This window comes from Onychostoma macrolepis, chromosome 03 (assembly GCF_012432095.1).
Source record: "Onychostoma macrolepis isolate SWU-2019 chromosome 03, ASM1243209v1, whole genome shotgun sequence".
Classification (NCBI taxonomy): Eukaryota; Metazoa; Chordata; class Actinopteri; order Cypriniformes; family Cyprinidae; genus Onychostoma; species Onychostoma macrolepis.
The window spans coordinates 18,774,491-18,789,114 of record NC_081157.1 but is presented as its reverse complement, the minus strand read 5'-3'; the positions used below and the strand labels follow the sequence as shown (position 1 = coordinate 18,789,114).

Here is a 14,624-nt window from a genome sequence, read left to right as displayed (position 1 = left end):
GCAAATCGCGTTTCCTAATAACGTGCTAGTTAGCCAGTTTCGCAGCTAAAGTAAACAGTATTGCTCGTCACCCCACGGAAGAGAGGGGCGGGGTCAGCAGAGCTCATTAGCATTTAAAGCAACATGGACTATAATGGCTTGATGAAAACAGAGCTGATTTTGACAGGGTAAAGAAGGTGTTTTTTACACTACCATTGAGAAATTTTAACCAAAGTATGTTATAGACTTTTCATTAAGACCCTAAAGAATCAAATCAACTTGTGGAAAATGGGCATCCGATGACCTGTGTGTCATTTCCTGGATGATCCGTGACTGTTTTTTTATTTTGTGATAGTTGTTCATGAGTCCCTCGTTGGTCCTGAGCAGTTCAACTGCCTGCTGTTCTACAGAAAAATCCTGCAGCTCCTGCACATTCTTTGGTTTTCCAGCATCTTCTGCATATTTAAACCCTTTCCAAAAGTGACTGTATGATTTTGAGATCCATATTTTCACACTGAGGACAACTAAGGGACTCATACACAACTATTACAAAAGGTGAAAACATTTACTGATGCTCAAGAAGGCAACACAATGAATTACGATGCGGGGGATGTAAACTTTTGAACAGGATGATGATGTGTAAATTTTTCTCATTTTGTTTAACGATCATATTTTTTCATTTAGTACTGGACTTACGTTTCCCAGAAGACAAAATAAGTACAATTTACCCTGATCATTCAATTTAAAAAGTTTACACCCCCCGTCTCTTAATGCATTGTGTGGCCTTCTTGAGCATCAGTACATGTTTTCACCTTTTGTAATAGTTATGCATGAGTCCCGCAATTGTTCTCAGTGTTAAAAGATGGACTTCAAAATCATACAGTCAATGTTGGAAAAGGTTCAAATATGCTGGAAAACCAAAGAATGTGCAGGAGCTGGAGGATTTTTCTGAAGAACAGCAGGCAGCTGAACTGCTCAGGGCCAACAAGGGACTCATGAACAACTATCACAAAACAGAAAGACAGTCTGTATGTAAACTTTTGAACAGGGTCATTTTTATAAATTCAGTTATTATTTTGTCTTGTGGCATATATATAAACATCTGTTATATGAAATAGCTTATTCAGAACAGCACTAAGTAAAAAATAACATGCAATTTTTATGATCCCTCTTATTTTGTTTTAAGTATTAACATTTTGCACATTCTGCAGGGGATATGTAAACTTATGAGCAAAACTGTGTGTATATGTATATATATATATATATATATATATATAGCCCGGCACTGGTTGCTTAGTCACCGACATGAGTCTGTTTGACTGACACAAATAACACACTTTACTTATAAGAACAATATAAGTCTAGGTAAGGCTCTGTTTAGATAATTACAGATATTGTAAAGATAAAATCAGCTTAATCAGATTGTTAAATCTGATACAATAACACAATGAAATGACAGGTTTAAAGGACAGTTTAAGGTGTAGTAGTTATTACTTTGATTTTAAAATCATAGTCAGTGTGAGTGTTTCTGTCAGACCTTCTCTTTATCTGCTAGCAGACTGTCCACAAGAGTCCTCAGATGATTCAGCTGCTCTGGCACATGGTCAGGAATCTGCCTCTCTTCTACAGAAATCACAAAACATATCAAGCAAAAACACACTTAAACACACACACACAACCTTAATAGTAACTACTTTGAATAAAAATTGCATTATAAAAGTATTCTTAACACATTTTAAGAGAGGGATATTTGATTGGATGAGGTGCAGATGCAACATGCAAACAAAAATATTAATTATATGTTTCTTGGTAACTATAAACTACAGTTTATCTAATGAAATAATTTGGGAAATTGTTTATTCCAATGGTAACATTAAAGAGATCCCTTGTGAAAATTAGTACACTTTAACATACTGTTAAAAAACACTTATTATGGAAATAATATGCTTTAAAAGAATGTACTTATGTGTGAACTGAATGAAATTGCAATTAAATGAAAATTGAATATTGTTTAAATTTATATTAAATGCAATAAACTGAACTTTAGAGTGCTTTTATAGGTAATTTCATAATTACTTCGCTTGTCTGTTGAAATATGGGTAAAGTAGTATGAATGTACTGACACGCATTTATGGTAAACTAAAATATATTTTCATAAACATGTCATTTCTATTAAAACTTGTATTTCATGTTTTTTAATATATTTCTAATTACAAGCTGTAATTTAGTACATTTAAAAATATACTAAATTAATAAAATTAACTTGTAAATTTCAAATTGAATAACACGCTACAGTTACATTATAATCAAATACTTTACATGTGCTTTAGTATATTAGTCAACACATCAAAATAAGTGTACTTATTTAAAGTAGTGCTGTCAAACGATTAATCGCAATTAAATATCTTATGTTCCACAGATAATAACTCTACAATAACAACCCTAACCACAGTCATGATACATTATAATACTTACATAAGAGAAAGTCAAATAAGTTTGACGTGAGCAAATATAATGCATATAAAGCATGTTGCTGTCTGTGTCGTACCCATGGCATTGAGAAGATCACGCAGATGTTGAAGCTGGGTCTGATCAGCCTTGTTCGCCTCCAGCTGCCCCACGCGGGCCTCCAGACTCTCGTGCCTGTCTCTCAGTCCGCCCACCTCCATCAGAGCCTCTACGGTCTCCGGGTAGCGCTCAGCCCCAATGCTGACCCGGGACAGTCGGCGGCCCGTCACAGTGCACAGAGCCCCGTCAGACAGGGACTGCTGGGGAGGAGAAACCCGCCGAGAGAGATCTACACCAGCTGTGCCACCTGTACCTGCTCTGTCGTCTTTGAACGGGATACCCAGGTTCAAAGGGTGAACGGGTGCAATGTTTTTAGCGGCGGAGAGGGTGTCCTGCAACCCCTGGGAATGCAAGAGGGAATGTCATTTACAAAGAGCATCTCATGAATGAGAATCAGCCTGTCCTTCAGGGTATATTGTGCTTTGCATGAAACACTGAGATGAATGTCTTTGTTTTTGGCCTTGGTTTGCGTTTGTAGATGTTGGTTATGCATTTACATTTAGCAAATCATTCATTCTGGTCAATGTTTGCCTCAGCTGCAGCTGCCGCCTGCTCTAACCAAACAATGACTGTGATAAGAACCTGTGAGATTTAGTGTGGCTGTGAAAGGTTATTGGCTTCTGAAAGCTGCAGGACACACTAAATTGAGTTCGTGCAGTGTATGGAGTGATTACAGCTGGACGTGCCTCCTGAATCTTCTGCCTCTCGCTGATGAGCGCACCCTGCATCACTTCCCATGTGACACACTGCGTGAGCTCCTCTGGAACAGGGTACTGGGCCATCTTGTCCTTCAGCTCTTTCTGAGAGAGAGAGGAAAAATATAATGTGTTTGTGTATTTTCTAAATAAACACCACACAACCATTTTCCGATGTCAGGTAAAGGCAAAAATTTCTCTCCATCCACTGAAAGTCCATGTTATTGTTTGAGCACAAAACATTTTAAAGGGATAGTTCACCTAAAATGAAACATTATGTCATGCTTTACTCATCAACATGACTTAAAGGGATACTCCACCCCAAAATGAAAATTTTGTCATTAATCACTTACCCCCATGTCGTTCCAAACCCGTTAAAGCTTCGTTCGTCACAAATTAAGATATTTTAGATGAAAACCGGGAGGCTTGAGACTGTCCCATTGACTGCCAAGTAAATTACACTGTCAAGGTCCAGAAAAGTATGAAAAACATCGTCAGAATACTCCATCTGCCGTCAGTGGTTCAACGTTATGAAGCGACGAGAATACTTTTTGTACGAAAAAAAAGACTTTATTCAACAATTTGGCACCGTAACGTCACCGTAGCGCCATTTTGGAGAGTATCGCTGCACGCAAAATGCGTACACTCTTCCGTGTTAGCCGCGACATTGCAATGCGCTGTTTGCGTTCAAATCAAAGCGGAAATCCACGTAGAAAACGTGTCCTTGTGTCGCTGCTGACGCGGAAAAGCATACGCATTTTGCGTGCATCGATACTCTCCAAAATGGCGCTACGGTGACACTAAAGTGACGTACTTTTACGGGTTTGGAACGACATGGAGGTAAGTGATTAATGACAAAATTTTCATTTTGGGGTGGAGTATCCCTTTAAGATCAGTTTGACTTTATTTCTTCTGTGGAACATGAAAAGAGAAAAACAGCAGAATGCTGAAGCTGCTATTTTTCTATAGGGAATAAGGACTGAGGCAGGGTTTATTTTTAGGATTTTTTTTTTTTTTCAACAAAAATAACATTTCAGTTGACTAGAAAGGGCAAAATCCATATATTAAAACATTATTTAAACATATACATTTTTTACATTCATATACAGTTTTAATTCTACCATTCAAAGGTTTGGGTTGGTGACATTTTATTAAAGAAATTAATACTAACTTCCATTTAGCAAGGATGCATTAAATTCATAAAAAGCAGCAGAAAAGACATTAATAATGTTACAAAAGATTTCGGTAACACTTTATTTTAGGGTCTCTTAACTAGTTGCTTATTAGCATGCATATGACTAGACTATTTGCCATTTATTAGTAAGTAAGCACATATTAATGCCTTATTCTACATGACCTTATTCTACATCCCTAATCCTATCCAATACCTAAACTTAACAACTACCTTACTAACTATTAATAAGCAGCAAATTAGTAATTTATTGAGGGAAAAGTCGTAGTTAATAGTGAATAAGTGTTCCCTATTCTAAAGTGTTACCAAGATTTCTATTTCAAATGAATGCTGTTATTATGAACTTCTATTCATCTATTTTTATTCATCAAAAAATCCTGAAAAAATGTATCACGGTTTCCACAATAACATTAAACAGAAAAAACTGTTTTCAACATTGATAATAATAAGAAACGTTTCTCGAGCACACAATGATTTCTGAAGAATCATGTGACACTGTAGACTGGAGTAATGATGCTGAAAATCCAGCTTTGCATCACAGGAATAAATTACATTTTAAATTATATTCAAAAAGTAAAATATCTATTTTAGATTGTAATAATATGTTTACAAGTGTCCGTTCACTGTTCAGCTTCAGTTCACTGCGTATTTAGTGCATTGCAATCGATTACGACATGCACAAAAACTGATGCCATTTGGTGTCACCGACTAGAAAACTGGTGTAAATGTGAGATCAAATTTGCAGTTTCTTGGAAAAATTTCACTGCCAAAATCCAGTCATTTTAATGTGAATCTGTGCAATCTGGAGTTTGATTGAAGTGCAGATTTAGCTTGAATTCACGCTGACCAATGGAAAGCTGCAAGTGTAAGAGATGCATTGTCCATTAGACAATGGACCTTTTTGCCAGTGAAATTTTGATGAAATGTTGCCAATGTATCTCTGTGCTTTAACGTGTCTTCACAAACTAAGATATTAAATGAATAATAATGAATCAGTCTGCTTCCCGCACAAAGCACATGACTTCAGAGAACTATGAATATAGCAACTGAGTCATATGGACCAACTTTTTTGGTACTTGACAGTCACCGGTTACTATATGCTTACATTGTATGGAAAACATCTGCTCAGACATTCTGCTAAATACCTACTTTTCTGTTCCATGAAAAAAAGACTTATATTGGTTTGGAACAATATGAGGGTGAGTAAAGGTTTCATTTTTGGTTGTACTTTAACAGCAATACTCACCGTAGTGTTGTCCAAATCTTCCACCTGGTGGCAATACTTCTCCATAGCCATGATACGGTCTACCAACTCATTCATGTTCAGCTGAGGATCAAGTCACACAACAAGTGCTAAATATTTATTAGCAAAATTGTTTGATTAATGAAATTGGTGTGCATGTGCGGTCACCTGGCTGAGCTGATCGTTCAGAGCATCAACTTCCAGTCTCAAATTGTCTCTGGACTCTTTGAGTTCCTGGATTTCCTTCAGTAGGTCTTGGATTAAGGCCATACACTGAGGAAGAAAACAGGATTTGAAATAACTTCAGTCTTTGAAGATTTAGAGGGTTTCATTTCATACCCCTCCTACTGGGCAACAGTAACTGGGAAATCAACACGCTCTTAAGAGAAAAAAGCCCATAATCCCTTTTGCCTGGACTTTGAAGAGCACAGCTGAATCAGTTAAGCACATCTTCTCTGTGTCTCTTTATTTGAAAGGTATGTAATATACTCTTTGTGAGAGCATAGAGAACTTCTGACCTTTAACCTCAACAGAGGTTACCATGACAAGGCCTGGGAATCACTCCTGAATCAAACAGGATGTGGCATCGCTGTCCACCCGCTTACTGATATGTTTGCATGACCCCTGATGTCTAACCTCTGTTACTCTTAGTGCTGTTTGTCTCCCTGTGAGGCACTGTTAGATGAGTACATTTGTCTCGGGTTTCCCTTATTGGTTTGAAGGGACGACTAGTGTATGGAAAGAGAGGCGAAGATGACAAGCATATGAAATAGATGATTACGCTGCCTATCAAGACTGTTACTGAATGTCCACACACAGAGAGAGACAGTGTTGTGGATACATGTGGATACATCCATAAAAAAATGTCTTCCTTGTTAATGAATATACAACACTATTACCTGCTGTTAAGACAAAGTACCATAGTAATACAGTGTTTCTGGACACATACCGTGGTTATTTGGACATGTATATGATAATATCTTGGTTTTTCGGAACATAATACCATGTAAAAACTATGGGTTCGGACACGTCATGGAAATGTCTTTTCATTTATGGATATGCAACATGGAAATATCATGTTTTCTGGACATGCATCATGGTAATACCATGTTTTTCAAGATGGTAATACAGTGTTTTTAAAAACATTTATAAAACCATGGACCATGGTTATTTGGTCTTGTTTGGACATTTATTATACCCTGTTTTTTAATACCAAGAAAATTTGGATGGAATTCCCATTTTGTTTTTGGATATGTACCGTGGAAATATGATGTTCTTACACATACACATATACCATGATAATACCATGGTTTTGAGCATATGCCATGGTAATACCAAGATTGTGGACATGTACAATAGTAATCAAAGTCATGTGGTATACCAAATGGAACACTGTCATAGCTTTTGGGAGCACCATGTGAAATACTACTAATAATATGAGTACAAAAACACTAAGCAATAGATACTTGTAATATGTCTTAGTAGTAAGAAAGGAGTACTTTTATTCAGAAAGGTCACATTACATTGATCATGTGCAGTATTGGGGAGTAACTATTTACATAAAAAGGAATTATACAATTTAATTACGAAATAAATGTAACTGTAATCTGTTACAGTTACTGAGAAAAATGTGTAATTAAATTAGCTACTTATGAAAATGTAAACGTTACAAAGGAGGATTACATCTGAATATGTTCACACAAATACACAGATTTAATTGATTTGTATCCCAAATTGCTGCTCTAAAATATGTGACACCAGTGTTTTAGGAGTTTAGGACACAGAATAGGACACATGCTTGTTGATAACGGTTTTATGTCCTATTTGGGTTTATGTATATGCTTTATTTTTTTAAGATTAAGGTTAACCAGGCCTGCTTTAAATTAATTAGTTAAAATTATTAACAGTTGAAAACATTCATTACAAATTGACAAAAGTAATCAAAAAGTAATCAAATGCAATCAGTTACATACAAAAAGTGATAGTAAAGACATTTAAAATGTTACAAAAGATTTCTATTTCATATAAATGCTGTTGTTTTGAACTGTCTTCTTATCAAAGAATCCTGAAAAATGTATAACAGTTTTTGTAAAAATATTAAGCAAGTGTTTTCAATAGTGCTGTCAAACGATTAATCGCGATTAATCATGTACTGTGTATATTTATTATGTATATATAAATACACACACACATGCATGTATATATTTAAGAAAAATGTTATATTTGTATATTAAAAATATATATTATATATAATATAAATTATATAAATATATACACATGTAAATATTTGTAAAATATATACTGTATGAGTGTGTATTTATATATACATAATAAATATATATAGTACACACATATATTATGTACACAAAAACTTTTATTTTGGATGCAATTAATCGTGATTAATTGTTTGACAGCACTAGTTTTCAACAATTGTGGTAATAATAATAAAAGTTTCTTAAGCATCAAATCAGCATATTAGAATGATTTAAGATCATGTGACACTGAAGACTCAAATAATGATGCTAAAAATTTGCTATAAATTACATTTAAAAATATAAAAGTTATTTTAAATTGTAATAATAATTCACAACATTGCTGTTTTTACTGCATTTGATCAAATAAATGCAGCCTTGGTGAGTACAAGATAATTCTTTCTTTCAAAAAATCTTACCGACCCCAAACTTTTAAACAATAGTGTATCAGAAAGCACATCAGGTACCATGTTCCCGCCACAGTTCTTTTTGTAAAGGACAGTTTTTCACGATGAACCTGACAGCCCATTTGTTTATGGTAATTAGGAATGATAAGAATCTAGTCCAGCCGCTCATGGCAAACACAAACAATACACACAAGCTGTTTAACAAGTCAGACATCATTTGTTCTTTAACGACATGAGTCATTTCTCTTCAGATATTTGCCTTGGCACAGCTTATCACCACACAGCCAAACAGTCCTGTGTCCCGTTTGATTCTTGGGTCACTTTGTAACGGTGCCACGGTATCAGGGCACAGTGCCCGTCTCTACCCCACACCCTGCGATCGGTTGCTACAAGTAACTGACAGTCAAAACAACAGAAGTGAATATAGTAGGGAACACCCTAACTTCATCAGACCTGGGAAAGAGCGTGAAACTGATTCACCGGATCCATCGGTTTGAGTGGTATGCAACCGCACGACCAGCTCTAAAACACCTGGTCAATCATTCCCATCCGGACCCCCCTCAACGTCCCTCACCGAGCCGGAGTTTCCTGCACGGTCACCGTGACACACTATGTCTCATCTTTGCCGTGGACAACCTGCACAATGTGTAAGGCGAGTGCCCCGCAGGCTCCGCTCCTGAACTCCATGTACAGCTGGCAGCTGGGCGGCAGGGGTCATCCGAGGGTGCTGGCGGATAACCATGGATGACTCCAAACATGTCCAAACGAAACATTAATGATTAAGAAGATGAGCAGGACCTCCCCGTGCACTCGCGTCACTGGACTGTTTGTGAAACAAACGGCGGCTCTGCGGGAGGTTAATTACTGACGGCTTATCGGAGGATGGAGAAAGACGTGGAGGGGAGGTGATCACCGCTCAGGACAGACTGAATGTCATGTGAGATGTGTCATTAGTGTCATACTCGCTATTAGTGCTGCAATAGTACTGTAGTTGACTTTCCTATTAAAGTTAAGATAGATGGGCTAAACTGTATGCAGTTACAGTGTATACGCTGAAAAAAAGTTTGGCGTAGGAAACAATTTTCGCTTGCTTGGAAATTTCACAAATAAATACAAAGAAACGCATAGCGAGTTAAGCCCCGTTCACACCAAGAACAACAACTTTAAAGATAACTATAAAGATAACGATATTAGCATCCACACCAGCGGACAACCAGTCTGTTTCTTCTAAGCGCACGCTCGTCTGCCGCTTTAAATTCTCCAGCTCGTTATAACAGGATTGATTCTGATTGGATGTCAATGTTTGTATCGTTCATCAGCTGGAAAAAAAATTGTTCTGGAAGTGATTCCAAAGATATCGTTTCTCTGTGCCTTTATTGTTATAGTTGTGGTGTGGACTCTGCTGCTCTTTAATATCGAGAACGATTTTTAGAACTATATCTTTATTGTTATCTTTATAGTTATCGTCCTTGGTGTGAACAGGCCTTGGTGTAAGACTACCTATAGACTAAACATGTAATACATATTCACATGACATCATTGTTTTCACAAATTTGCATTTTTGTAGTTTACGATAACAGACGATGACAATATAGTTTTCAAAAACTTGCACTTTGAAACCTGTTTTCCAAAGTTTGCATTTTCAGGTCTTCAAAGCACCATTGTCATGTAAATGAATGGCTAAAACGCATTTAAAAAATTAATTTTTAGCTGAAAATGGTCTGTAAAGTACTAATATGCACCCTTTAGGAGTAATTAAGGTACAAAGGTGAACTTTTTGAAAAGGCCTCACTATAACAATGTACCATAATTGGGGTTAGGAAAAAACAAAGTTTATAAAAGGGAAAAATATACATCAATCGTAATTAAAAGGCTTAATTTGAGACTATAATGTATAATTTTCAGATGATCTTTTATCAATGTTCTCTTCTACTTATTAATCAGTTGTTATGGTCTAATGTGACTCAATATGAATATGAACGTGTTTAATTTTCTATTACAAATGTACGTATATCTACTGTTCAAAAGTTGGGGGTCAAAAATATATATATATTTTTTTTTTAAGAAACCTCTTATGCTCACCAAGGCTACGTTTATTTGATCAAAAATACAGTAAAAATAGGATTATTGTAAAAAAAAAAAAATTACAATGTAATTTTATTTCTATTTATTTTCGATTTGCTGCTCAAGAATATTTCTTATTATTAATATAAAAATTGTGATACATTTTTTAGCATTCTTTGATGAATAGAAAGACAGGGACATTGGCTATTTTTTTCACTACATACTTCCATTTGTGCTATTTCACTTAGTGCTCATGACTAAATGTGGAACATATTAAGCAGATGAGTAGGTGTGTCCAAACTTCTGACTGATACCTGATATCTCATTTGCAAACCACAAGTCTGTTGTTTGCAAATCAACATTCAGCAAGCATACAGCAGAGAGTGTTTTTTGTGCACAACAAATGGATTTATCCTCCAGATTTTTCTTGATGCCTCATCATACGCTATATTAATCTTCATATGGTAACAAGCTGTGTTGAGCAGAACTGTGTTTGGACTGAAATGAACATGCAGCACTTCTGAAATGTGTCCATGTGGTGAACAGGAACTGTTATTTGACGTCCATCACTGATATTTAAGTGTCTCAGGGGTTTGGGGAGTGTGACAAACGTGTAGTTTGTGGAACACGAGACACAGATGGTGTTATTTGAGCATGGAGCTCAGTGTCTGTCGCTCATTGTTCTGTGTCTGTCATCAGTCATCTACAGCTGAGACACATGATGAAACATTCAGCCTCCTGCAGACCCCCAACAGAGGAGCAGCTCACCGGCCCGGGCTGCGATACATGACAACTCAACTGAGAATACCTTTAATAAAGTTTTTTTTTTTTTTAATTCAGACTTTAAAAAGGACATTTAAATGTTTTTCATTTTACTTTTCAAGTACTGTATTAAAATGAAATAATTAAATTTTTAAAGGGTGTTTTACCTGTAATTTGAATTTTTCACTTCATTGTGTTGCATTTTAGGTTAACGGAATGTCTGTAAAATTAAAGGATAATATCCTGGCAAAAATAAATAAATCAATTTTATATATATATATATATATATATATACAGTATATGTGTGTGTGTGTGTGTGTGTAAAGAAAAATACATAAAATAGGGCACAATGTACTGTCTTAACATACAGTATTATTGTATTATTTTTAAACAAGTGTTTTATCTGTATTTACAATTTTGAACTGTTTAGGGTTAACAGAAATGGTCATTTTATAGACCATATTGAAAGAACTATTCATTTTCCAGAATGATGTACTTCACTCACTAAATAATTACAATATAATTACATAATTCATACATTCAAATTTACAGGTTAATATTTGTTTAATTTTATCATTGTAATTTTAAGAAAAGTGAAGGCTATTTTCATATCAGGGAACACACTAGCATAATTATTCACAATTAATGTTAAATTATTCATGTTTTTTCACTGATGAAATTCCTTCTTTTCCTGTCATTACAATTCAAATTCCAAACTAACATCCCGTGGATGTGGCCATTTCAAATGAACCAATACTTAATAGGCTAATTTAATTAACTGAAGTATTTAGATTATCTAAGTAACTAGTTTAATTACCAATACTTACATTACTTGAATTGTGCTCAGTCCTGATTAACAAGTGTTTGTTTTAAAACAAAAAAAAGAGTAAGGAAAGAGGATAAATTCACAACCTTCTTACCATTATTATTTTTTTTTTTTTTCGGTTGTCAAAAAGTAGGAAATACCATGTTATCAGTAAGGTTACATGCTACTTATATGATTATCATTCATATACAGTGGTGGCCAAAATGATTAGAGCACTAGTATTTCCAGCAGCTAAAAAATGGTTTCTTGAAGCATCTTGGAGACGTTGTCACAGTTCTTCTGGATTGAGTCTCAGTTTGTTGTGTTTCTTCATGTCCGTACAGACGGATGATGATCAGATCAGATCTCTGTGTGAAGCACTGGCTGTTGTCAGACAAAAATCTGACTCGATTATTACAATTCATGGCAAAATGAATGTTTGGAAATGTAAACTGATATTTCCTTCTGACACACTACAGCAAAATAAATAACTGACTTAAACCATTTTTAGCTGCTGGAAATACTAGTGCTCTAATCATTTTGGCCACCACTGTACAGTTTACAGTACCTTGCTTCATGTCCAAAAACATAATGTTTCCATTCGTATTTAGATTTTTTCGCACCCTCAGATTCCAGATTTTTAAATAGCTGTATCTCGGCCGAATATTGTCCTATCATAACAATACATCCATACATCAATGGAAAGCTTATTTATTCAGCTTTCATTTTATGTATAAATCTCAATTTCCTTATGGTTTTGTGGTCCAGGGTCACTTATGATTATCATTCACATACAGTACCTTGCTTCATGTCCAAAAACATAATGCTTCCATTCAATATGCCCTGTGAAACATGGTGTAATCACAGTAAATGTCCAGAAAACATGGTGTTACCATGTTAACCATAACAATATACCACAACAAGCATGGCAGTACTGTGTTCTGTGGCGTTACCGTGATCTTTTGAAATATACTATGGTACTTTCAAGCAAACCAGAATACAGAGAAGTACTTTTTGTTGTTTCCTCTTGCCTGCAGAGGTGACTCTTACCTTGGACACCCCGTCCTCGTTGGCCTGCGCCTTTCTGCGGAGCTGCATGAGCGTCCACATGTCGCTGAGCGCGGTGTCGGACCTCATGAGCTCCGAGGCGCTGGGAAGAGCCTCCAGCGCGCACATCTGCTCCTCCATCCGCCGCAGCTTCTCCTCCATCGCCCTGTAGGGGCTCGAACTGTCCAGCAGCAAGGCTTTCGTCTGGGCTGGGCTGTCATGGTCGTGGTCCACCTCCTTCCAGGTAGTTGTGACCCTCTCAATCTTCAGGTGTCCCAGGATGGCGTGCAGTAAAGTGTGCAGCGCGTTGAAATTGACAGCTCCAACGTCTGGGGTTCCTATGGAGAGATCCACCAGCTCATGTAGGCTTATGTCGGTCGACATGGTCGTCGACTGTTTAGTCCGGTTTAAACGACGATGAATAAGGTGCTGTCAATCACAGATCTGTCTGTTTGAGTTACATCGCGAGTTCCAATTCCGTCGGTTTTCAAACATAATCACTGAGTTTTAACGCTCTAAGCTGTTTTCTCATTTCTGTGAACATCGTGAAATTATACTAAGTTCTTTAGTCGTGGCGTCTAAAATCTGGCGGCGTTTGTTCATCCTTTAATTCGCACGTTACCGGCAGCTTTGCTTTGGTAAATTGCTTCAACATTGCTCTTCTGTTTACGCTTTCCCCGCCTACCGACGATGCTGATTGGTTAAAATGCCTCGCGTCACTTGTCTTCTCAATCCTCATTGGATAACGTCTCTGTCGATCAACAGAAATTACCTGATGTTGTGAGCCGCGGCGTCTTGGTTGCTCAGCAACTGATTCAGTGGCAGCATCGGTAGTGCACGTGAGAGCGGAGAGCGATGAACAGCTGTATACATTATGCAGATTTACATTATTTATATTTCTAAGGGAAATGATGTAGTGTGATGATAAAAGTAACAAGCAAACGGATTTTCTCCGTTTTAATTTCATCACATACTATACGACAACATTGGCTTGTACAAAAAGCCAGAGTGTACAAAACATGCATTCATAAATAAAATATTACATATAAAAAAACAAAACAAAACAAAATTATGCCGTTTTCTAAACAAGCGATGTTTTATAATAATAATAATAATAATAATAAACTGTATAAAATAAATCTATCTTTGTCATTATTGACCTCATAAGTCATCCAACCTAAAAAAAAAAAAAAAAAAAAGGTTTTCCTTCATATTCAAATCTTCCATCCCTGCTAAAAAACAAAAACAATAGAACTCTGCCCAAAACACAATAGAAAATGTAATGGTTTTAATGGTTATAATGGGAATTGTATTGGTTTTATTATAATGGTGTCTAGCCCAAAATAGTTATGTACAGTAGTTTAAATGTTACTTCTGTTTTTATCTAAAAGGTGTCACAAACTCTTTGGTGCAGTTTATATTTACAAACAGATTTGTCCATAATAGATTTTTATGAACAGCTGCTTAACCTTAAAAAGATTTTTCTTACTAATAACATACCCAAACTCAAAGTAGTGCTGAAATTATTATGCCAAACTGTGAAGTAGATTGGTGTAGTTTACACTTTAAATATTTTATGTTTTAATGTTTTTTTCTTTCAATTTAAAATA

At 36.0% G+C, this 14,624-nt stretch overlaps 1 protein-coding gene across 5 annotated transcripts in view; it reads right to left on the bottom strand.

Moving 5' to 3' along the window:
* The window catches only part of LOC131533630 (glutamine-rich protein 2), a 30,548-nt gene extending 16,882 nt beyond the window's left edge, over positions 1-13,666 (bottom strand). For all 5 annotated transcript variants that reach the window (XM_058765981.1, XM_058765990.1, XM_058766000.1 and 2 more), the window contains exons 1-6: positions 13,018-13,666; positions 5,846-5,950; positions 5,681-5,761; positions 3,234-3,347; positions 2,528-2,888; positions 1,517-1,602 (exon numbers count right to left, since the gene is read on the bottom strand). In XM_058765981.1, the coding sequence (XP_058621964.1) occupies positions 1,517-1,602; positions 2,528-2,888; positions 3,234-3,347; positions 5,681-5,761; positions 5,846-5,950; positions 13,018-13,398 (1,128 nt within the window). In that variant the 5' untranslated portion in view covers positions 13,399-13,666. The remainder of the gene's footprint in view (positions 1-1,516; positions 1,603-2,527; positions 2,889-3,233; positions 3,348-5,680; positions 5,762-5,845; positions 5,951-13,017) is intronic.
* Positions 13,667-14,624: the final 958 nt, after the last annotated feature.